Genomic DNA, 25,554 nt, shown 5'->3' on the forward strand with positions numbered 1-25,554 from the left:
GAGGGGAGTTAGATCTTGAAAGATTGACACTTTTTATTAATGAAGGAGTTTTTGGGTAATTGGAGAACAGACTCGGCATGGTTCCGAGCAGAAATAAAAAGTGCATGAAATTCTGGTGATGAAAGTGTTAAGTACCTTTTGTGGGCCACCTCTCTATCATGTATACCACGAGAACAAGCTGTGTTGAACCAAGGTCTGGAAGGTTTAGGTCGAGAAAAAGAGTGAGGAATGTACGCCTCCATGCCAGACAGCATCACCTGTTATGTGGTCGACACACAAAGACGGGTCTCTGACATGGAAGCAGTAGTCATTCCAAGGAAAATCAGCAAAATACATCACGGCCTCACTGCCGCCCCCAAAAACTACCGTCAGATTAGCAGAGCGTGGTTTCGATCCACGGACCTCTGGGTTATGGGCCCAGCACGCTTCCACTGCGCCACTCTGCTGCTACTTCTAGGGGCTTTGAGCAACTGACTCCTCCACACTACCTTGGGCGTGTAATAACAATAAAGAGAAGCTTTTCCTTGTTAGCAGAGCGTGGTTTCGATCCACGGACCTCTGGGTTATGGGCCCAGCACGCTTCCACTGCGCCACTCTGCTGCGCTGTTCATTTGTCTCGTGTCTTCAGTCACTCTTATCCTTACAGTACACTTCCTCGTGTCCGTCAACTTTGAAACACGAGTGCTGGAGAATATTCCGTTTTTTTTTTTATTTTTTTTAATACCTAAAGAATGGAAGAAAATATGAGAGAAAAGAACGATATATGGAAAAGAAAAATAAAGAAAGTTGAAACAAACAAACATGAGAAAATAAGGATTGAATTTATTTACTTTTTGTAATTGTTCAGGTGTAGCGTCTGTAACTTTTGTTATAGTTAGTGTTTTGATTTCCATCCACCAATAGGATCCCTGCACGGCAGGACAGGGTGTGTGTGTTCATGTGTTGGTGTCACAGGAGTTGAGGTGGTTCCCACTGCAAGGGCAGTCACTTCATCCCTCTCCTCAAGAGAAGTGTTTTATTATTTTTAATGTGTTTTTAGCCTTTTTTAGTTTGTCTGGTCAGGTCGCGATTGTGTTGTGCCAAAACGTAACTACGTAAAAGAACGCTGCGCCTGAACTTGAGTTTGTATTAATGGGCTGAATGTTAATCAGTTTTAGGGAATTATTGGTTGAATATTTGAAGATTCGGCACTTTTGTATTTATTTATTATTTATTTGAATGGCAAAGTCCTACTAGAGGAAAGAGACAGACGAGGGACATACAGTATTTGAATGGACAAGCAGTATTTGTGTGTAATATGTATTTTTTAATCTTTATATTTTGTCAGTAATTATTAGCAGCAGTGACTTCAGTTGTACAAACACACATTCCCTTACCACTAATAATGAATGAAGCTGCACAAACACCATAACCTTCATATAGTACATGATGAAGGCAGGAGCCACCACTCATTCAGGCCAACAGTTTTCATTAGTCATCGCTCACTACAAATACTCTTTTTTCTTTTTCTTTTTTATCTTTTTCATTTCATTTTATTTACTTTTTTTTGTACATAAATCACAAATTCAGGCAATGTTTGATACACTTAAACTGACAACAATTCTCATCTTTTTTTTTCTTTGATCTCTTTTTTCTTTCTTTTTTCTTTTATTTTCTTCTTTTTTACAAGTCACAAATGCATTTCAAATGACAACAATTCTCGTATTTGTAATTTTTTTTTTCTTGTTTTCAAAATCACAAATTTCACGCAATGCTTAATACATTCTACATGGCAGTAATACAGTCTCTGGGACAAAGGTGGCTGACTTACAACCATTTATTAATCTATATTTAATTTATATTTGATTTGTTTTAAATCTTTTACTTTATTCATTTTATTTTCATCTTTTATTTTTTTCATATTTTTACCTTCTTTACATTTATATTTAATTATTTTTTTCTTTTTATCTCTTATCTTTATATCTTTTATTTCTTTTAACTTTTTTTTTATCTTTTTATCTTATTCTTTCCATTATTCTCTCTTATTCTTTTGCACAAATCACAAATTTCATAATAAATATAAAAGTCACCATTCATTCATGCCAACAACTTTCATTGTCCTTCTTTCAATATTTTTTCATCATTTTTCTATTTCTATTTTTATTTTATCTTTCTATCAATTTATGTTTCTATCTTTTCTTATCTATTTCTTATCTTTTCTAAATAATTTTCATCTTTTTATCTTTTATCTGTTTTATTTTTATTGATATTATATTTTATTTTATTTTTTATTTTTCCCTTTGTCTTCTATAGTTTTCCATCTTATATATATATATATATATATATATATATATATATATATATATATATATATATATATATATATATATATATATATATATATATATATATATATATAATTTATTTTTGTTTCCACCTTTTTTCTTTCTTCTTTCTTTTTCTTTCCCTTTATTTTTTACACCAATCATAAATTTCATGACAAAAACCAGAAATCACCATTTATTCATGCCAACATCTTAAATTATCTTCATTATTTTCTCTTTTAATCTTTTTAGTATTTTTTATCTTTTTTTTTGTATATTTTTATATCTTTTTATCTTTTAATCTTTTTTGTCTTTTATCTTTATATATCTTTGATCTTTTATATTTTTCTTCTTTTTTTTAATATTCGTCATTTTTATTTTATTTTATTTTTTCTTCTTTAACCCTTTAACCAGTACTTGATACATCTTTCTTGAATTACTAATCACTGTGAGACATCTTTTCTTGTTCTACAGTCACCTCCAATCTTTAAACTGTGTACAAATTGCAAAATCTGTTCTTCTTCACCCCCTTCTTTCCTGTTGATGCTTATGTAAAGATTTCAAGCATTACTTCTGCTGCTGCTAATTGTTTTGTATTGCCTTGAAAGGATTATGTTGTTTTATCTTATTTTATTTTTTTTATCTTTTTACTTTTATTTATTTATTTTTTTCTTGTAATATATTTCTTTTATTTTGTTTTATTTTATCTTAATTTTTCTTTATTTATTTTCGTTTTATTTTTTTCATTTTATTTTTTTTTACTTTTTTCGTTTTTTTTCAATTTTTTTTTTGCTTTTTCATTATTTATGCTCTGCTTTTATTATTATTTTATTTACTTTTTTCTTTTTGTTTTATTTTTTATTTATTTATTTATTTTATTATTATTATTATTATTATTATTATTATTATTATTATTATTATTATTATTATTATTATCATTTTTATTATAATTACCCTTTATTATTTATTTGTTTATTTATTTTTTTATTCGCAAACTGTTAATGGATTCAGTAACACAAGTGTTCCTGTCTGGGGAGACAGGTCACCACGCAAAGTGTCCGTGGCGCCCCTCACCAGCCCATCCCACCACCTTGTGTACACTTTCATTGGCTTCCTCCTCTTCCTTCCCTTCATTTCCCTCTTCCTCATCTCCCTTATCTTTCTCTTCCACTTTTTATGTTACACAATCGTTGAATTAATCCTTCCACCATTCTGACCACCATCTTGGTATTTTCATTTTGTTATATGTATGTGTGTGTGTGTGTGTGTGTGTGTGTGTGTGTGTGTGTGTGTGTGTTCATATTGGTGTACTCGTGTGTGCGTATGTATGTATGCTCGTGTATGAGTATGAATGTACTTACAGTGTGTCCGTATGTATATATGCTTGTGTGTGAGCATATATGTATTTACTATGTGTACATGTGTATACTTGTGCGCGAGTACGTATATATATATATATATATATATATATATATATATATATATATATATATATATATATATATATATATATATATATATATATATATATATGAGTGTATGTATATATACTTGTGTGCGTGTATGAATGTATTTACGTGCATTTTTACATGTATGTGCTCATGTGCGTGTGTATGTCTGTACTTACGTGCGTACGTGTTGTTATCTGAACTTGAGTGTGTGTGTGTTTGTGCGTATACAAGTAATGCACGCATGTCATGTATACTTGTAATACATGTATATAATGTAAGTATGCGTGCATGTGTGTGTATGTATGCATTGCTTATTATTAATGGACGATACACTTATGCTTGCCACTTCAAGGGACGTGTGTGAAAGGAAGCTTAATATTCTGTTTGATTTCTGTAATGAGTATGGCATCATTTAGAAAATTTTCATTTAGAAAAGAAATTGAAGTTCTTTGTTATAAATGGGGACAGTAATGATTAATTATCTTTTTATAACAATAATGTGAATATACAATATTGTCCTAAATATCTGTGCAAGGTTTATGGATGACGGCAAAGCAAGCTCGGTGATCTCACTTCATCATCCCGCTGTGTCTGAATTAGTTGATAAATTCGTCATTTTCTTTAATGTTAATATTGACTTTTTTTTTTTATGTAGGAAGGATACCGGCCAAGGGCAACAAAATTCTAATAAAAAAAAATAAAAAAGACCACTGAGATGCCGATCCTCGAATGGGTTCCGAAGAGATAGTCAAAAATTGAAGGAGAAGTGTCCTGAAACCTCCCTCTTCAAGGAGTTCAAGTCATGGGAAGGTGGAAATATAGATACAGGCAGGGAGTTCCAGAGTTTACCTGAGAATGGGATGAATGAATGAGAATACTGAGTAACTTTTGCATTAGAGAGGTGGACACAATAGGGGTGAGAGAAAGAAGAAAGTCTTGTGCAGCGAGGTCACGGATGGAGGGAAGGCATGCAGTCAGCAAGGTCAGAAGACCAGTTATCATAAAAATAACGATAGAAGATTGCAAGAGATACAACATTGCGGCGATGAGAAAGAGGCTAAAGACAGTCAGTTAGAGGAGAGGAGTTTATGTGACGGAAAGCTTTTGAATCCACCCTGTCTAAAAGAGTGGTATGGGTGGAATCCCCCCAGACAAGTAAAGTATATTCCATACAAGGACGGATAAGGCCCTTGTACAGAGTTATCAGCTGGGGGGATGAGAAAAACTGGCGGAGACGTCTCAGAACACCTAACTTCATAGAAGCTGTTTTAGCCAGAGATGAGATGTGAAGTTTCCAGTTTGAATTATTAGAAAAGGACAGGCTGAGCATGTTCAGTGTAGAAGAGGGAGACAGTTGAGTGTCATTGACGAAGAAGGGATAGTTGTCTACAAGGTTGCTTCGAGTTGATAGATGGAGGAATTGAGTTTTTGATGCACTGAACAATACCAAGTTGGCTCTACCCCAATCAAAAATTTTAGAGAGATCAAAAGTCAGGCGTTCTGTGGCTTCCCTGCGTGAACTCTATTATGACATATGTGTACAAAATGAGAGTATTTAATGCTGCAGTTTTGTCTTCCCTACTGCATAGTTCTGAGACTTGGCTAATCTCAAATATCAAGGTGATGAGTCACTACAATCAATGAGTAAAAAGTCTTGTTGGGGCAAGGAAAAACACTTCTACTAACCTGTGTCTTGTTGAGTCTGATATACCGCCGATGAAATTCCTTTTGTGCAAGAAGAGGAAATCATCTGTAAAAGAAAAGCTGAAGTCACACGATATGAAGGAACCATTTACGTATGTACACGAATTTTGTAAAAGGCACACATCACGAGGGTAGAGGTTCATTCAGAAGGCATCGGACTATGATGTTTGTGAGCCGCTACAACCAATGACAGACTCAGTAAGGAGTAAGCCTGACTCGGCTACAAAAAATGTCACGTACAGGTCAACACTTAACACCAGTCTTGCAGTACACAATGTTCCTTACGGTAAAGATTTTATAGCTGACCATCTCCGCATGGTCAGCTATCAGACGCAAGACTGCGTCTGATGTCTCACAATTTGAAAATAGAATCAGGAAGGAGGAGCACAACACCAGTAAAGTTAAGGCTGTCCAATTGTAACCAAGGTGAAGTTCAGGATGAGCCTCATGTTCTGTTAGAGTGCCCCTTGACTAATGGTTGGAGGGAAATTATCCTTCTTTAGATTTCCCGTCAGCAGAAAATTTGCTTAGTGAGAGAGTTAACTGTGATATGCTCTGTAAATTAATTTTTGATGTATTGCATGTTGAGAGAACCATTGTGTAATTTTTAGTTTTAGTGTTTAAGTATTTTAATAGTTTTTAGCATATATGTAACGCAGTTTTGTTTTCCCTTTTTATATTGTGTTGACATAGTGTTTCTGATCGCACAAGATATATAATGTGAAAAAAGACCTCACTTATTTTCATTTATTTATTTATTTTTTTCTTTTTGGTCAAAAAGTTTCTATTTCTGGTTTTGTTAAATACTATTTTACATTTTCTTTTATGAAGATCTGTAAGAAAAAATAATTGTAGATTTGAGCATAAACTAGTACTAAGTGCATCTGTATGTCTATATGTGTTTGTGTGTGTATACACTACAAAGATTTTCTTTTTTTTTTTTTATGTATGAGGGACACTGGCCAAGGGGAACAAAAATCCAGTTAAAAAGAATAAAAACCCCACTGCGATGCCAGTCCCAGGAAAGGATCCAGAGCTGTAGTCAGAAAGTAAAGGATAAGTGTCTTGCAACCTTCCTCTTGAAGGAATTCAAGTCATAGGAAGGTGGAAATACAGAAGCAGGCAGGGAGTTCCAGATTTTACCAGAGGAAGGGATGAATGATTGAGAATACTGGTTAACTCTTGCATTAGAAAGGTGGACAGAATAGGGATGAGAGAAAGAAGAAAGTCTTGCGCAGCGAGGGCGCTGGAGGAGGGCAGGTATGCAGTTAGCAAGACCAGAAGAGCAGTTAGCATGAAAAAAGCGGTAGAAGACAACTAGAGATGCAACACTGCGGCGATGAGAAAGAGGCTGAAGACAGTCAGTTAGAGGAGAGGAGTTGATGAAAAGAAAACTTTAGATTCCACACTGTCTACAAGAGCGGTATGAAAGGAACCTCTCCAAACATGTGAAGCATACTCCATACATGGACGGATAAGGCCCTTGTATAGAGTTAGCAGCTGGGATGTGAGAAAAATTGGCGGAGACGTCTCAGAACGCCTAACTTCATAGAAGCTGTTTTAACAAGAGATGAGATGTGAAGTTTCCAGTTCAGAATATAAATAAGGGACAGACCGAGGATGTTCAGTGTATAAGAAGGAGACAGTTGAGTATCACCGAAGGAGAGGGGATAGTTGTCTGGAAGGTTGTGTTGAGTTGATAGATGGAGGAACTAAGTTTTTTGAGGCATTGAACAACACCAAGTTTGGTCTGCCCAATCATAAATTAGAAGGATCAGAAGTAAGGGTTCCGTGGCTTCCGTGCATTAAATGTTTACTTCCTGAAGTATTGGACGTCTATCAAAAGACGTGGAAAAGTGCAAGGTGGTATCACCAGCGTAGGAATGGATAGGACAAGAAGTTTACTTTAGAAGGTCATTGATGAATAATAAGAAGACAGTGGGTAACAGGACAGAACCCTAAGGAACACCACTGTTAATAGATTTACGAGAAGAACAGTGACCGTCTACCACAGCAGCAATAGAACGGTCAGTAAGGAAACTTGAGATGAAATTACAGAGAGAAGTATAGAAGCTGTAGGAGGGTAGTTTGCAAATCAAAGCTTTCTGCTAGACTCTGTCAAAAGCTTTTGATGTATCCAAGGCAACAGCAAAAGTTTCATCAAAAACTCTAAAAGAGACTCAGTAAGGAAAGTGAAACAATCACCAGTAGAGCGGCCATGACGGAACCCATACTGGAGATCAAATGAAAAGTTGTGAAAGGATAGATGTTTAAGAATCTTCCTGTTGAGAATAGATTAAAAAACTGTAGATAGGCAGGAAATTAAAGCAATAGGACGGGATTGGAATTCTGAGGGATTAGAACGGTCACCTTTTAAAAAAACAGGCTGAATGTAGGCAAACTTCCAGCAAGAATGAAAAGTAAATGTTGACAGACAGAGGTGAAAGAGTTTGACTAGGCAAGGAGTAAACATGGAGGAACAGTTTCGGTAAACAGTAGGAGGGACGCCATCAGGTCCATAAGCCTTCCGACGGTTTTGCCCAGCGACCTTCAAAACCTTCCAGGTTTGGAAGGTTTAGGTCGAGAAAAAGAGTGAGGAATGTATGCCTCCATGCCAGACACTATCACCTGCTATGTGCTCGGCACACAAAGACGGGTCTCTGTCACGGAAGCAGTAATCATTCCAAGGAAAATCAGTAAAATACCTCCTCAGATCTCCCAAAATAGCAGAGGGAAAACGCCAGAGGCACCTTCAGTTAGGTGGATCCTGAGGAGGGATTGGAGCGACAGGACAAGATACAAATATGAGATTGTGATCGGAGGACCCCAACGGAGAAGAAGGGCAACAACATAAGCAGAAGGATTAGAGGTCAGGAAAAAGGTCATTTTGGGCGTATCTCCAAGACGGTCAGGAATACGAGTAAGGTGTTGCACCAATTGCTCTAGGTCGTGGAGGATAGCAAAGTTGAAGGCTAGTTCACCAGGATGGTCAGTGTAGGGAGAGGAAAGCTAAAAGCTGGTGGTGAACACTGAATTCTCCAAGAATAGAGATCTCTGTGCAAAAGGGAAGAGAGTCAGAATGTGCTCCACTTTGGAAGTTAAGTAGTCAAAGAATTTCTTATAGTCAAAGGAGTTAGGTGAGAGGTATACCGTACAGATAAATTTAGTTTGAGAGTGACTCTGTAGTCGTAGCCAGATGGTGAGAAACTCGGAAGATTCAAGAGCGTGGGCACGAGAGTAGGTTAAGTCATTGCGCACATAAACACAACATCCAGCATTGGATTGAAAATGAGAATAGAGAAAGTAGGAGGAAGCAGAAAAGCAGAAGTTAATGAAGAAAAGTTAAGGGGGGTGTCAAGACACTTAAGGTGGTTGTCAGAAGGGCAGTCCGACCTCGGGACATTTGTGGTCCCCTCCCCAGATGAAGACAACGAGGCTGGTGAAGGAATCACCATGATAATTTTGAATTTTCAAGTGAAGGGTGTGTGTGTGTTATTAGGTGATTGTAGTTTGGTGTGGAGGAAGAGAGTTGTCTTCAGGGGGCAGGCTGTGACTGCCCCCTTGTGTTGTGAGACACAAAGGGAAACGTTCAGTGAGGTCACAGCTGGGTTTAATAATAAGTTCACAGCACCCCCTGATCCAGTGCTTTAGACCTCATTGGGAGTAATTATCGTTTCGGCAGGTGCCTACTGCCTCCTCCTTTGAGGAGGAAGTACGAGAATATTTATCATTGTGTATGTGCAAATGTGTATACGTATGTGCATGTATATATATATATATATATATATATATATATATATATATATATATATATATATATATATATATATATATATATATATATATATATATATATATATATAAATCTATTAACAGTGGTGTTCCTCAAGGTTCTGTCCTGTCAACCACTCTCTTCTTATTATTCATTAATGATCTTCTAAACCGAACTTCTTATCCTATCCATTCCTACGCTGATGCTACCACCCTGCACTTTTCCACGTCTTTTCATAGACGTCCAACCCTTCAGGAGGTAAACATTTCACGCAGGAACACAGAACACTTGACTTCTGATCTTTCTAAAATTTCTGATTGGGGCAGAGCAAACCTGGTATTGTTCAATGCCTCAAAAACTCAATTCCTCCATCTATCAACTCGACACAACCTTCCAGACAACTATCCCCTCTTCTTCAATGACACTCAACTGTCCCGCTCTTCTACACTGAACATCCTCGCTCTGTCCTTTACTTATAATCTGAACTGGAAACTTCACATCTCATCTCTAGCTAAAACAGCTTCTATGAAGTTAGGTGTTCTGAGACGTCTCCGCCAGTTTTTCTCACCCCCCCCCCAGCTGGTAACTCTGTACAAGGGACTTATCCGTCCATGTATGGAGTATGCTTCACATGTCTGGGGGGGGGGGGTTCCACTCATACTGCTCTTCTAGACAGGGTGGAATCAAAAGCTTTTCGTCTCATCAACTCCTCTCCTCTAACTGACTGTCTTGAGCCTCTCTCTCACCGCCGCAATGTTGCATATCTAGCTCTCTTCTACCGCTATTTTCATGATAACTGCTCTTCTGATCTTGCCAACTGCATGCCTCCCCTCCTCCCGCGGCCTCGCTGTACAAGACTTTCTTCTTTCTCTCACCCCTATTCTGTCCACCTCTCTAACGCAAGAGTTAACCAGTATTCTCAATCATTCATCCCTTTCTCTGGTAAACTCTGGAACTGCCTGCCTGCTTCTGTATTTCCACCTTCCTTTGACTTGAATTCCTTCAAGAAGGAGGTTTCAAGACACTTATCCTTCAATTTTTGACTACTGCTTTGACCCTTTTATGGGACTGGCATTTCAGTGGGCATTTTTTTTATCGGATTTTTGTTGCCCCTGGTCAGTGTCCCTCCTACATAAGAGAGAGAGAGAGAGAGAGAGAGAGAGAGAGAGAGAGAGAGAGAGAGAGAGAGAGAGAGAGAGAGAGAAAAGGTTTTATATATATATATATATATATATATATATATATATATATATATATATATATATATATATATATATATATATATATATATATATGGCTAGTTATGTATTTTACATATACATATATAGTTTTGATGATTTATCATGTTTATATATCTTGTATATTCTTTTGATTATTTATAAAAGGTACGAGAGGGAGAAACCTGTCACTTGCTATGTCTCATAAACTTTAGTGAAAATACTGAGGTGCTATGAAAGCTGTAGCTTATTGGACCTGGCTGCATTACCATCATTTGTAAACAACAGAAGGTAAATTGCTTAATGGCCAAATAAACGTAACCAATCAATCAATCAATGTTCACTCTAGTGACACACAACCCTCTTACCTCCACCAGCCTTGCGTTAAGCAGGCTGGCTGAGGAATGCTGCTTGTGGCTCAAAGTAAATGTTTCAGGTTTTGCTGATATTTCTTTCCCTCCATTTCTTTTATGCAAGAGGGACAATGGCCAAGGGCAACAAAACAGCGACAAAAAAGGCCCATTGAGAGTGTCAGACCCTAACAAGAGGTCAAGAAGGGTCATACAAAATTAAAGGGTAAGTGTCATGAAACCATTTTCGTGAAGAATTCAAGCCATAAGAAGGAGGAAATACAGAAACAGACAGAGTTCCAGAGTTTACTAGAAAAAAGGAATGAATAATTGAGAATACTGGTTAACTCTTGTATTAAAAAGGTGGACAGAACAGAGGTGAGAGAAAGAGAAAGTATTGTGCAGTGATTCATATGTCTTTTATCCAACCAGGAAGATTATTCTCTTTGTATCATTTATTGCGGTTTTTTTCTTCCCTTGCCTTTGTTCATTCTTGTTCCCTACAAATGTTTCTGCCTCCCTTGATCTAGTGACACACACCCTTCTTGTCCCCACAAGGCGGAGTTTTCTCTTTCCTTCATTTCATTCCCCTTCCCTTTGTTCATCTCTTGAGTTCCTTTCCTCTTCCACTTTATGTTCAATATTTCGATTTCTCTTCACGTTATTTATTTTTTTTTTATCTTTTAGTCTACATTATTTTCATTCTACAGTCTACATTATTTAGTGCTACATTATTTTCTCTTTTTCATTTTTTTATCTATTATTTTGTATCTTTTAATATATTTTTACCTTTTATTCTTTTTATCTTCTATTTTTTATCTTTCATTTATCTATTTTTCTTTTTTTTCTTTTTATAATTTTTATCTTTTTTTTAATCTTGTTTAACCCTTTGACTGGCATTTGATGCATCTTTCTACAGCCACCTCCAATCTTTAAACTGGATACAAATTGAATAATCTCTTCTTTTCAAACCCTTCTTTCCTGTAGATGCTTATATAAAGACTTCATGCATTACGTACTCTGCTGCTAAATGTTTCGTATTACGTTGAAAGGGTAGAATTGTTTTATTTATATATTTTTTTTTTTTTATCTATCTTCTTTAGTCTTTTTTTTTATCTTTTGTCGTTTTATCTTTTTAATCTTTTATTTAGTTTTTATCTTTTTATCTTCATTATTTTACCTTTTTTATCTATTTTTTTTTATTCCTTCGATTTTAATTTTTTTGTTTCTTATATTTTTTTCTACCTTTTTCATGTCTTATTTTTTCTTTTGATTTTTTTTTTCATTTTCCTTTTTTAATTCATTTTATTTATTTATTTTTTTTTTTTTTCTTAAATTGTTAACGCACTGAGTAACACAAGTGTTCCTGTCTGGGGAGACAGGTCACCACGCAGAGTGTCCGTGGCGCCCCTCACCAGCCCATCCCACCACCTTGTGTACTGGTGCACAAATTGTCTTTGGTGGTGACAGGTTCTACATCTAGGTATCACAAGTGCCTCTTGCTCGTCCTTGTCTCCCTCGTCCTTCTCTTCCTCTTCTTCTGTTACACTATCAAGGGCTTCCTCCTCTTCCTTCTCTTCCTCTTTCTAGTCTCCCTCCTCTTTTTCTTCCTGTTCTTATGTTATATTATCGTTCAGTTCCTCTTGTTCTGTTACTCTATCATTGGCTTCCTTCTCTTCCTTCTCTTTCTCTTTCTTTTCCTCATCTCCTTCCTCATTCTTTTCCTTTTCTTATGATACACTATCGTTGAATTCTCTTCTTCCTTCTCTTTCTCCTCCACTTCCTCATCTCTCTCCTCTTTCTCTTCCTTTTCTCATTACATCATTGGCTTCCTCATCTTCCTCGCTTTTCATTCCCTCATCCTCCTTTTCCTCTTCTTTCTCTTCCTCTTCTTTTGTCACTGTATCTTCGGCTTCCTCCTGTTTCTAGTCTTTCTTTTCCTCTTCTTCTATGCCAATTTCATCATTTCTTTCTTTGTCACACAGATTTCATGATAAAGGCAGGAGTCGCCATTAATTCATGCCAAACACTTTCATTATCTTATCTTTTTTATCTTTAATTATTTTCTTCCTTTTTTAGAATTTTCACGTTTTAAACTTAATTTTTATCTCTTATATTTTACTTTTATCATTTCATTTTTTTTATCATTTTGTCTTTTATCATTTTCATCTTTTTCTTTTCTTTTCTTTTTCTTTTCATTTTTTTATTCATTTTATTCTTTTATTTTTCTTTTCTTTTCCTTTTTATACATATTTGTTTACTCTTTCTTTTTTCTTCTATTTTTGTTTTTTATCTTTTATTTTTTCTTCTATTTTTCTTTTATCTTGCTTTTTATAACACCACAATTTTCATAACGAAGGCAAGAGTCACCATTAACTGGTGACAAGAAATTTCATTAGTCATCACTAATTTCTTTTTTTTTTTCCTTTTACAATCTTTTTCTTTATTTTTTCTTTTGTCTTATTTTTCTTCTTTTCTACACAATGAATAATTTCAAGCAAAGCATTACACATTTCAAATCATTCAGGCCAACAACATTCATTATTTTTTTATTATCTTATTACTTTTTATCTTTTTTTATTATTCTATCTTTTTTTCATTTTTACCTTTTTTGCCTTTTAAACTTTTTATCATTTTTATAATCCATCTTTTTTTATTTTTTTTCATTTTAAAATGTTTTTAGTTTCTTTTATCTTTCCATCTTTTTTTATCTTTTTGTCTTTAATCCTTCTAATCTTTTTTATCTCTATTTTATTTCAATGTTTTAATTTTTTACTATTTTCTTTTGTTCTTTTTATTTATTTTTTTATTTATTTTTCTTACATTTTTTTAGAATTACTCTTTTCTTTTTCTTTTCACCTTTTTTCTTTTCTTTTCTTTTCTTTTTTTCCTTTTTTTACCCGACATTTTTCATAACAAAGGCAACGGTCACCATTAACTGATGACAGCAACTTTCATTAGTCATCGCTCATATATTATTTTTTTTTATAGTTTTCTCCTTTCAAAAATTGTTTTCTTTTTATTTTCCTTTCCTTTGTTTTTCCTTTTCTACAAAAATCACAAATTCCAAGCAATGCATTATACATCTAAAATCATTCATGCAACAACATTCATTATCTTTTTATTATCTCATTTTTATCTTTTCTATTCCTTTTTATTTTTTTTATTTTCTTACTTTTTTCACGATTTTAATCTACCTTTTTATTTTTTTTTTCATTTTTTTAATATTTTAATCCTAACTTTTTTTTATCTATTTTTTATACCTTTTTATATTTTATCTATTTTATCTTTTCTTTCTATCTCATTTCTTTTTTCCATTTCATTCACGCCAACAACTCTCAACAAACAACAACAACTCAGTTCATGTTTCTCTTCTCTATCATCTATATGTCTATCTTCTCTATCTCACCCACTTCTCTATCTCACCCACTGCAAAAAATCGCTTTATTTTATTTTATTTATTTATTTATTTTTTTTACTTTTTTTTCTACACAAATCACCAATTTCAGACAATGCATTATACGTTTCAAATGACAACAATTTTTGTCCTCTTTCTTTCTTGTCTTTTTTTTAACTATATTCTTTTCTTAATTTTTCTTTTTCTTTTCCTTTATTTTATTTTATCCTTCACCACAAACACGCGTCTTTCTTTCTTTCAATCTCTTTTTATTTTCTTTTTTTCCTTTCTTCACACAAATAACAAATTTTATAAGGAGTCACCATTCATTCATGCCAACAACTTCCATTATCTTTTTTATCATCTTTTTGTAATCTCTTGATATGTTTTCTTTTATATTTCTTATCTTTCTTTCATCTTTTTTATTTTTCTATCATTTCATATCTTTTTTTTTTAATCTTTTAATGTTATTTATTTTGTTGTTTACTTTCTTTTCAGGCCATGCCACCACCTTGTGTACAGGTGCACAAATTGTCTTTGGTGGTGACAGGTTCTACATCTCGTCTTCTCTTCCTCTTCTTCTATTACATTATCATTGGGTTCCGCCTCTTCCTTCTCTTTCTCTTCCTGTTCCTCGTCTTCCTCCTCTTTCTCTTCATCTGTTACACTGATGTTAGATTCCTTCTCTTCCTTCTCTTTCTTTTCCTCTTTCTCGTCCTCCTCCTCTTTCTCTTCCTAGACTTATGTTGCACTATCGTTGAATTCCTCATTTCCAGCCTCTTTCTCTCCTTCTTTATCATCTCCCTTCTCTTTCTCTTCCTCTTCTTATGTTACACTACAGTTAAAAGTGAATTCTTAATTTTCTCTTTCTTCCTCTTCCTTGTCTTCTTTCTCTTTCTCTTCCTCTTTTTATGTTACAGTGTCATTGAATTCCTCTCCTTCATTTTCTTTCTAATCCTCTTCGTCATCTTCCTCCTCTTTCTCATCCTTTTCCCGTCAATACATCATTGGCTTCCCCATCTTCCTCGTTCTTCAATCCCTCATCCTCCTTTTCCTCTTCTTCTCTTCTTCTTCTTTTATCACTGTATCTTTCACTTCCTTCTCTTTCTAATCTTTCCTTTCCTCTTCATCTGTGCCAGTTTTATCATCTTTTTTATATTTTTCTCATCGTTTTCCTCACACACACACACACACACACACACACACACACACACACACACACACACTGCATCATCCTTCGTCATCTACCACGTTTCCTCTTTGCCCTTCTTCGTATTCGACTTTCTATATCGTCATTTTCATCTCCTTCTTCACCTTCCTCTTGTGTATCATCTCCTTTATTTTCCTCTTGTATATCATCTTCCTTTTCCTCTATGTCATCTGAATCTTTCTCTTCTCTCTCACCTCCTTCATGTTTCTCTTCTCTATGATCTAGATGTTTACCTTCTCTATCATCTCCTTCATGTTTCTCTTCTGTGTCACCTCCTTCATGTTTCTCTTCTCTATCATCTATATGTCTGTCTTCTCTATCATCTAGATGTTTCTCTTCTCTATCACTTCCTTCATGTTTTTCTTCTCTATAACTTCCTTCATGTTTCTCTTCTCTATCATCTATATGTCTGTCTTCTCTATCATCTCCTTCACGTTCCTCTTCTATCTCATCTCCTTCATCCTCCTCTTCTATATCACTTTTATCTCTCTCTTCCTCTTCAGACTGTATATCGTCTTCCTCACCGTCTTCTTTCTTCCTTTTCTTCTCTTCTGTCAAAATTTTATCATTTCCATTGCCTTCTTCTTCTTTATTCTCTTCTTCTGACTCTATACATTCTCCCTCATTTCCTCTCTCATCCTCTTCTTCCTCTTCTGATTCCGATTCTACATTATCAAACTCCTCGCACTTTTCAACCTTCATTTTGTCTTTCGTCATCATGTCATCATCTTCATCGTCTTTCTCCCCTTCATCCTCTTCTGACGCTTTATCATCGACCTCGTCTTCTTCTTCATCATCTGAATGTGCATCATTATCTTCACCAACCTCTTTCTTCTTCTTTCCCTCTTCCTTCACGTTGTCACTGTCTTCACCCAGTTCCTTCTTCTCTTCCTCTTCTGCCAGTTCAACCTCTCCCTCCTCTTCCTCTCCGTCGGCCTGGCCCTCCTCCTCCTCCTCCTTCTCTTCCTTCTCGTCTTCTTCTTCCTCCTCCTCCTCCTCCTCTTCCTCCTCCTTCTCTTCCTTCTCGTCTTCTTCTTCTTCCTCCTCCTCCTCCTCCTCCTCCTCCTCTTCCTTCTCGTCTTCCTCCTCCTCCTCCTCCTCCTCCTCCTCCTCCTCCTCCTCCTCCTCCTCCTCGACCTCCTCCTCCTCCTCGGCCTCCTCAAAGTACTGATCCAGCTGGTGAGGGGTGAGGATGCTGGCAAGGATAGCGAGGCAGTGAGCCACGCGGGCGAGGGAGGGGCGGCGGCTCGCGTCCCGCGCAGTGCACGAGCGTGACAGACTCCTGAGGGGACCTGTCAAGAAGTCGTGAGGGCACCTGTCCATCAGGCAGCCCATCAGGAAGCCGAGGCTGTACACGTCGCCTGAGGGGAACACACGCCCTCCTCCAAACACCTCAGGCGCCATCCAGGGGGCTTGCCGGGAGTGTGAGGCCTCAGTGAAGCTGTCCTCGTCACTCTGGCCTTCCTCCTTCTCCACCACCACGCTGCCGCTGGAGGAAGCCCACCCAAAGTCGATGATGTGGAAGCGGGGCGCGTTCACTGAGCCACTGAAGGTGATGTTGTTCCACTTCAAGTCGTTGTGCACGATGCCTTTGGCGTGCACTTCCTCCAGACACTGGCACACGGCCTGCAGTGACTCCAGGAACCCCTTCACGGAACACACCTCCAGGTACGTGTCGTACGTCTGCCCCACGAACTCCTGCACCAGGGCGGGGGGCGCCTGGCACACGCCTGCAACACACACACCCACACACCTCAGACACCACCACACGCCACCCGTCAACTATACTCCATACAATATTGGTGTTTTTCTGTGTATACATGCATGACAACACAAGTTACCTAGAAGCCGAGGCGCCCCGCCTGCTCCACCGAGCTGCAGCAGAAAAGTAGCCTCCTTCAGCACCGGCAGCAGCTGGTCGGCTTGCAGCAGCTCCTTCACCACCGCCGGGGCGCCATTCTCTTGCCCCACCAGCCTCACGGAGCCAAAGCCGCCCACACCCAGGAGGAGTCCGCCGCCCAGGCCGTGCAGCTCCGCCTTGGTGAGGACGGGCACCTGGCGGCGGATCACCTCACAGTAACCTTGCACGGCCTTGGCTTCTTCCCCACACTCCTGCACTGTCTCGCCCTCGTCTTGCCGCACGCAAGACTTGGACGAGTACATTGTGTCCTTCTGCTTCGCTAGATCGACTATTTGTTGGCTGGTTTGCCGCTGCTTACAATTCCTGTACACGCCTTGTTTGTGCCTCGCTAGAGTCTCTTTAGTCGCTTGTGTGTTGCTGCAAACAATTCTTGTACAAGGATTGTTTGTGCTTCGCTAGTGTTTCTTTGTTTGCTTGTGTGTTGCTGCAAACAATTCTTGTACAAGGATTGTTTGTGCTTCGCTAGTGTTTTTTGCTCGCTTGTTTGTGCTTCGCTAGTGTTTCTTTCCTCGTTTGTTTGTGCTTCGCTAGTGTTTCTTTTCTCGCTTGTTTGTGCTTCGCTAGTGTTTCTTTCCTCGCTTGTTTGTGCTTCGCTAGTGTTTCTTTTCTCGCTTGTTTGTTGCTGCAAACAATTCCTGTACAAGAATGGTTTGTACAATTCTTGTACAAGAATTGTTTGTTCTTCACTGGAGTGTCTCTTTTCTCGCTTGTTTGTTGCTGGACGCAGGTCTTGTACAAGCCTTGTTTGTGCTTCGCTACAGTGTCTCTTTGCTCTCTTGTTTGTTGCTGGACGCAGGTCTTGTATACGCCTTGTTTATGATTCGCTAGAGTGTCTCTTGTCCTGCCGGTTTGCTGCGGGGCGTTGCTGGTGCAGTCCTTTAGAGGGTGTCCAAAGATGCTGGCTAATGCACGGCTCGCAGAACATTACCTTAGGCATCAAATGGAAGCGCTCCCTCTCTCCTTGCCTAACTCCAAGCTCTCACTCAGAGCAGTGGCGACCAATCAGGTGTTGCCTTCTGTGTGAGGGACGGGGGCCCGTGGTGGGTCCCGTGGAGGGATTGCCGGGCGTGGGGGGTTGGGGAAAGTCCTTCTATAACAGATACACTGCCACGTGTTTGAAGAAGAAGAAGAAAAAGAAGAAGAAGAAGAAGAAGAAGAAGAAGAAGAAGAAGAAGAAGAAGAAGAAGAAGAAGAAGAAGATATAAATCACAGCAAGCGCTACTATCAGCAACAGCAAGAGCAGCACTGATGGAAAGACCATAAATAGTAACACACAGAATAACACCAAGAGTAGTGTCATTAATTAAGGAGAATGGCGAGTTATTGCTGACAGACAAACAAACACACTCAAGAAGCACACAAAACAACTCTGAACTTTTATTTTATTTACTTTTCGCGGCAATCAGTGTATAATCGTTTGCTTTTCAGGAAACTCTTTGTTCTATAAAAAAAAAAAAAAAAATCGTTTCAACGTCGTTGTTGTAGAGTCACAGTTACAAGTGGCGCTGTGTAACTCGTGTGGCTGCAAACACTGGTTAGCAGGATAACGTGCACGGTGAGTCACGCAGACCACGTGTTGGTAAGGAAGAGGGAAAGAAAAGAAGTGATAAACTGCACGGTCATATCAGGAGAGACTTGAGCTGAACACCACAGATAATTAGTGACGAACATGAAGTGTCTTGTTCAGAGGAAGCAGGTCCTGGAACAGTCTGCCTCAAAACATCACGTCCATCGCTAACTTCACTTGTTTTAAAAATCGGCTAAAAAGCACCTGCTCCATAATTATAATGAATAAGTGTCCATGACCACCATCTTGGTATTTCCATTTTGTTATGTGTATGTGTGTGTGTGTGTGTGTGTGTGTGTGTGTGTGTGTGTGTGTGTGTGTGTGTGTATGCTTGTGTATGAGTATGAATGTACTTACAGTGTGTCCGTATGTATATATGCTTGTGTGTGAGCATATATGTATTTACTATGTGTACATGTGTATACTTGTGCGCGAGTACGTGTATATATATATATATATATATATATATATATATATATATATATATATATATATATATATATATATATATATATATATATATATATATATATATATATATATATATATATATATATATGAGTGTATGTATATATACTTGTGTGCGTGTATGAAAGTATTTATGTGCGTTTTTATGTGTATGTGCTCATGTGCGTGTGTATGTCTGTACTTACGTGCGTACGTGTTGTTATCTGAACTTGAGTGTGTGTGTGTTTGTGTGTATACAAGTACATGTATATGTACTGTATGTATGTATGTATGTATGTATGTATGTGTATACAAGTGCATGTCATGTATACTTGTAATACATGTATATAATGTAAGTATGCGTGCATGTGTGTGTATGTATGCATTGCTTATTACTAATGGACGATACACTTATACTTGCCACTTCAAGGGACGTGTGTGAAAGGAAGCTTAATATTCTGTTTGATTTCTGTAATGAGTATGGCATCATTTTAAATGAAAAGAAATTGAAGTTCTTTGTTATAAATGGGGACAGTAATGATTAATTATTTTTTTATAATAATAATGTGAATATACAATATTGTCCTAAATATCTGTGCAAGGTTTATGGATGACGGCAAAGCAAGCTCGGTGATCTCACTTCATCATCCCGCTGTGTCTGAACAAGTTGATAAATTCACCATTTCCTGAAACCTCCCTCTTCAAGGAGTTCGAGTCATGGGAAGGTAAAAATATAGATACAGACGGGGAGTTCCAGAGTTTACCTGAGAATGGGATGAATGAATGACAATACTGATTAACTCTTGCATTAGAGAGGTGGACACAATAGGGGTGAGAGTAAGAAGAACGTCTTGTGCAGCGATGTCGCGGATGGAGGGGAGGCATGCAGTTAGCAAGGTCAGAAGACCAGTTAGCATGAAAATAACGATAGAAGATTGCAAAAGGAACAACATTGCGGCGATGAGAAAGAGGCTAAAGACAGTCAGTTAGAGGAGAGGAGTTTATGTGACGGAAAGCTTTTGAATCCACCCTGTCTAAAAGAGTGGTATGGGTGGAATCCCCCCAGACAAGTAAAGTATATTCCATACAAGGACGGATAAGGCCCTTGTACAGAGTTATCAGCTGGGGGGATGAGAAAAACTGGCGGAGACGTCTCAGGACACCTAACTTCATAGAAGCTGTTTTAGCTAGAGATGAGATGTGAAGTTTCCAGTTTGAATTATTAGAAAAGGACAGGCTGAGCATGTTCAGTGTAGAAGAGGGAGACAGTTGAGTATCATTGAAAAGAAGGGAGAGTTGTTTGGAAGGTTGTGTCGAGTTGATAGATGGAGGAATTGAGTTTTTGAGACATCGAACAATATCAAATTTGCTCTGCCCCAATAAGAATTTTCAGAAAGATCAGAAGTTACCCTTTCTGTGGCTTCCTTGCGTGAAATGTTTACTTCTTGAAGTGTTGGACGTCTATGAAAAGAGGTGGAAAAGTGTAAGGTGGTATCATCAGCGTAGGAGTGGATAGGACAAGAAGTTTAGTTTAAGTCATTGATGAATAAAAAGAAGAGAGTGGGTGACAGGACAGAACCCTGAGGAACACCACTGTTAATAGATTTAGGAGAAGAACAGTAATCGTCTACCACAGCAGCAACAGAACGGTCAGAAAGGAAACTTGAGATGAAGTTTGAGAGAGAAGGATAGGAGCTGTGGGAGGGTAGTTTGGAAATCAAAGCTTTGTGTCAGACTCCATCTAAGCCTTGACGGAACCCACACTGGCGACCAAATAGAAGTTTGTGAAGGGATAGATGTTTAAGAATCTTCGTGTTGAAGATAGTTAAAAAAAAAAAAAACTTTGGGTAGGCAGGAAATTAAAGCAATAAAATGGGAATTTGAGTTTTGAGGGATTAGAACGTTCACCCTTTTAAGGAGCAGGCTGAATGTAGGCAAACTTCCAGCAAGAAGGAAAGGTAGATGTTGACAGACAGAGTTGAATTAGTTTGACTAGGCAAGGTGCAAACACGGATGCACAGTTTCGGAGAACAATAGGAGGGACCCCATCACGTCCATAAGCCTTCCGATGGTTTACGCCAGCGAGGGCATGGAAAACATCATTGCGAAAAATTTTTATAGGTAGCATTAAGTAGTCAGAGGGTGGAAGAGAGGGAGGAATAAGCCCTGAATAGAAGGTTTGAGGAAAGAGTTGAACTTTAGAGAGAGAAGTGATAGCAGTGGTGCCATCTGGTTGAAAAAAAAGGAGGGGAAGAAGAAGCAAGTTATTCCAGAAGTCACGAGGGGAGTTAGATCTTGAAAGGTTCTGACACTTTCTATTAATGAAGGAGTTTTTGGGTAATTGAAGAACAGACTTGGCATAGTTCCGGGCAGAAATAAAGAGTGCATGAGATTCTGGTGATGAAAGAGTTAAGTACCTTTTGTGGGCCACCTCTCTATCATGTATAGCACGAGAACAAGCTTTGGAAGGTTTAGGTCGAGAAAAAGAGTGAGGAATGTACGCCTCCATCACCTGTTATGTGGTCGACACACAAAGACGGGTCTCTGACATGGAAGCAGTAGTCATTCCAAGGAAAATCAGCAAAATACATCACGGCCTCACTGCCGCCCCCAAAAACTACCGTCAGATTAGCAGAGCGTGGTTTCGATCCACGGACCTCTGGGTTATGGGCCCAGCACGCTTCCACTGCGCCACTCTGCTGCGCTGTTCATTTGTCTCGTGTCTTCAGTCACTCTTATCCTTACAGTACACTTCCTCGTGTCCGTCAACTTTGGGACACGAGTGCTGGAGAATATGAGACTGACTATTCATTCATGCTAAACACTTTCATAATGTTTTTTTTTTTCAATATTTTTAATAATGTTTATATTCTTATAAATTTTCTTCTTTTTTTCTTTTTATCTTTTTATCTTTTTATCTTTTATCTCTTTATATTTTATCTTTCTGTCTTATTCATCTTTTTTACATTTTTATATAGTGTTATCCTTATTTCTAATCTCTTTTCATTGTCTTTTCATCTTTTTTATCTTTATTTATATTTTACTTCATTTTTATTTTTATTTGTGTTTTTTTGTATTTGTATATATATATATATATATATATATATATATATATATATATATATATATATATATATATATATATATATATATATATATATATATATATATATATATATATATATATATTCATCTTTTCTCTTGTTTTCTTTCTTCTTTCTTTTGTTTCTTTGTTTTAACACCAATCAGAATTTCACGACATATATTCATTATTTATATTAATTTATATTTATTATTTTAGCTTTTTTATCTATTTTTTTTTATTTCTTCGATTTTATTTTTTTTGTTTCTTATATTTTTTCTACCTTTTTCATGTCTTATTTTTTGTTTTGATTTTTTTTTTCATTTTAATTTTTAATTCATTTTATTTATTTATTTTATTTTTTCTTAAATTGTTAACGCACTGAGTAACACAAGTGTTCCTGTCTGGGGAGACAGGTCACCACGCAGAGTGTCCGTGGCGCCCCTCACCAGCCCATCCCACCACCTTGTGTACTGGTGCACAAATTGTCTTTGGTGGTGACAGGTTCTACATCTAGGTATCACAAGTGCCTCTTGCTCGTCCTTGTCTCCCTCGTCCTTCTCTTCCTCTTCTTCTGTTACACTATCAAGGGCTTCCTCCTCTTCCTTCTCTTCCTCTTTCTAGTCTTCCTCCTCTTTTTCTTCCTGTTCTTATGTTATACTATCGTTCAGTTCCTCTTCTTCTGTTACTCTATCATTGGCTTCCTCCTCTTCCTTCTCTTTCTCTTTCTTTTCCTCATCTCCTTCCTCATTCTTTTCCTTTTCTTATGATACACTATCGTTGAATTCCTCTTCTTCCTTCTCTTTCTCCTCCACTTCCTCATCTCTCTCCTCTTTCTCTTCCTTTTCTCGCCATTACATCATTGGCTTCCTCATCTTCCTCGCTTTTCATTCCCTCATCCTCCTTTTCCTCTTCTTTCTCTTCCTCTTCTTTTGTCACTGTATCTTCGGCTTCCTCCTGTTTCTAGTCTTTCTTTTCCTCTTCTTCTATGCCAATTTCATCATTTCTTTCTTTGTCACACAGATTTCATGATAAAGGCAGGAGTCGCCATTAATTCATGCCAAACACTTTTATTATCTTATCTTTTTTATCTTTAATTATTTTATTTTATTTTCATAATTTTCACGTTTTGAACTTAATTTTTATCTTTTATATTTTACTTTTATCATTTCATTTTTTTAATCATTTCGTCTTTTATCATTTTCATCTTTTTATTTTCTCTTTTCTTTTTATTTTCATTTTTTATTTATTTTATTCTTTTATTTTTCTTTTCTTTTCCTTTTTATACATATTTGTTTACTCTTTCTTTTTTCTTCTATTTTATCTTTCTTTCTTCTATTTTTCTTTTTTATCTTGCTTTTTATAACACCACAATTTTCATAACAAAGGCAAGAGTCACCATTAACTGGTGACAAGAAATTTCATTAGTCATCGCTAATTTCTTTTTTCTTTTCTTTTTACAATCTTTGTTTTCTTTATTTTTTTCTTTTGTCGTATTTTTCTCCTTTTCTACACAATGAATAATTTCAAGCAAAGCATTACACATTTCAAATCATTCAGGCCAACAACATTCATTATCTTTTTTATTATCTTATTACTTTTTATCTTTTTTTATTATTCTATCTTTTTAATTTTTATCTTTTTTGCCTTTTAAACTTTTTATCTCTTTTTTATAATTTTCAATCTTTTATTTATTTTTTTTCATTTTAAAAATCTTTTTAGTTTCTTTTACTTTCATCTTTTTTTCATCTTTTTGTCTTTTATCCTTTTAATCTTTTTATCTCTATTTTATTTCAATGTTTTCATTTTTTACTATTTTCTTTTGTTCTTTTTATTTATTTTTTTAAGTTTAATTTTTTTACATTTTTTTAGAATTACTCTTTTCTTTTCCTATTCACCTTTTTTCTTTTCTTTTCTTTTCTTTTTTTCCTTTTTTTACCCGAAAATTTTCATAACAAAGGCAACGGTCACCATTGACTGATGACAGCAACTTTCATTAGTCATCGCTCATTTATTTTTTTTTTTTATAGTTTTCTCCTTTCAAAAATTGTTTTCTTTTTATTTTCCTTTCCTTTGTTTTTCCTTTTCTACAAAAATCACAAATTCCAAGCAATGCATTATACATTTAAAATCATTCATGCAACAACATTCATTATCTTTTTATTATCTCATTTTTATCTTTTCAATTATTCTATTTCTTTTTGTTTTTATTTTTTGTTTTAAAATTTTCTCTTACTTTTCTTTCTTTTTCACAATTTTAATCTACCTTTTTATTTTTTTTCATTTTTTTAATATTTTAATCCTAATCTTTTTTTTTTATCTATTTTTATACCTTTTTATATTTTATCTATTTTATCTTTTTTTTCTATCTCATTTCCTTTTTTTTCCATTTCATTCACGCCAACAACTCTTATTAGTCATCGCTCACTGCAAAAAATCGCTTTACCTTAATTAATTAATTAATTATTATATTTTTTTACTTTTTTTTTGTACACAAATCACCAATTTCAGACAATGCATTATACGTTTCAAATGACAACAATTTTTGTCTTCTTTCTTTCTTGTCTTTTTTTTAACTATATTCTTTTCTTAATTTTTCTTTTTCTTTTCCTTTCTTATTTTATTTTATCCTTCATCACAAACACGCGTCTTTCTTTCCTTCTCTTTTTCTTTCTTTATTTTTTTTCTTTAAAAAAATCACAAATTTTATAAGGAGTCACCATTCATTCATGCCAACAACTTCCATTATCTTTTTCATCATCTTTTTGTAATCTCTTGATATGTTTTCTTTTATATTTCTTATCTTTTTCATCTTTTTATTTTTCTATCATTTCATTTTTTTTTTTAATCTTTTAATGTTATTTATTTTGTTGTTTACTTTCTTTTCAGGCCATGCCACCACCTTGTGTACTGGTGCACAAATTGTCTTTGGTGGTGACAGGTTCTACATCTCGTCTTCTCTTCCTCTTCTTCTATTACATTATCATTGGGGCCTCTTCCTTCTCTTTCTCTTCCTCTTCCTCGTCTTCCTCCTCTTTCTCTTCATCTGTTACACTGATGTTAGATTCCTTCTCTTCCTTCTCTTTCTTCTCCTCTTTCTCGTCCTCCTCCTCTTTCTCTTCCTAGACTTATG

The 25,554-nt window shown here is 36.2% G+C and overlaps 1 protein-coding gene, 1 long non-coding RNA gene and 3 other non-coding genes across 5 annotated transcripts in view; all 5 read right to left on the reverse strand.

Annotated features, from left to right (window-relative positions):
- Window positions 1-374: 374 nt before the first annotated feature.
- Window positions 375-446, reverse strand: Trnam-cau (transfer RNA methionine (anticodon CAU)). Its single transcript has one exon. It is a non-coding gene; the product is annotated as a tRNA-Met (tRNA).
- Window positions 447-528: 82 nt separating this feature from the next.
- Window positions 529-600, reverse strand: Trnam-cau (transfer RNA methionine (anticodon CAU)). The gene has a single exon. It is a non-coding gene; the product is annotated as a tRNA-Met (tRNA).
- Window positions 601-5,165: 4,565 nt separating this feature from the next.
- The window catches only part of LOC135102703 (uncharacterized), a 45,529-nt gene continuing 25,140 nt past the window's right edge, over window positions 5,166-25,554 (reverse strand). The window contains exon 2 of the long non-coding RNA XR_010269743.1: window positions 5,166-5,504. This is a non-coding gene — a long non-coding RNA (uncharacterized LOC135102703). The remainder of the gene's footprint in view (window positions 5,505-25,554) is intronic.
- LOC135103168 (uncharacterized) lies at window positions 8,834-18,328 on the reverse strand. Its single transcript, XM_064009261.1, has 5 exons — window positions 17,246-18,328; window positions 16,542-17,134; window positions 15,459-16,253; window positions 14,706-14,929; window positions 8,834-8,894 (listed from the first exon to the last, which is right to left on the reverse strand). The coding sequence occupies exons 1-5, from the start codon at window positions 17,565-17,567 to the stop codon at window positions 8,834-8,836; spliced, it is 1,995 nt and encodes a 664-aa protein (XP_063865331.1). The 5' UTR covers window positions 17,568-18,328.
- Trnam-cau (transfer RNA methionine (anticodon CAU)) lies at window positions 21,969-22,040 on the reverse strand. Its single transcript has one exon. It is a non-coding gene; the product is annotated as a tRNA-Met (tRNA).

Source organism: Scylla paramamosain, chromosome 8 (genome assembly GCF_035594125.1).
Source record: "Scylla paramamosain isolate STU-SP2022 chromosome 8, ASM3559412v1, whole genome shotgun sequence".
Taxonomy (NCBI): domain Eukaryota; kingdom Metazoa; phylum Arthropoda; class Malacostraca; order Decapoda; family Portunidae; genus Scylla; species Scylla paramamosain.

Bases quoted from the DNA above. Each gene is read 5' to 3' on its own strand.
- LOC135103168 (XM_064009261.1), bottom strand. From the start codon at position 17,567: ATGTACTCGTCCAAGTCTTGCGTGCGGCAAGACGAGGGCGAGACAGTG. The intron at 17,135-17,245 runs GTAACTTGTGTT...TGTGTGTTGCAG, and splicing joins CGGGGCGCCTCGGCTTCTAG to GCGTGTGCCAGGCGCCCCCC. The intron at 16,254-16,541 runs GTCGAGGAGGAG...GACAACGTGAAG, and splicing joins AGGCCGAGGAGGAGGAGGAG to GAAGAGGGAAAGAAGAAGAA.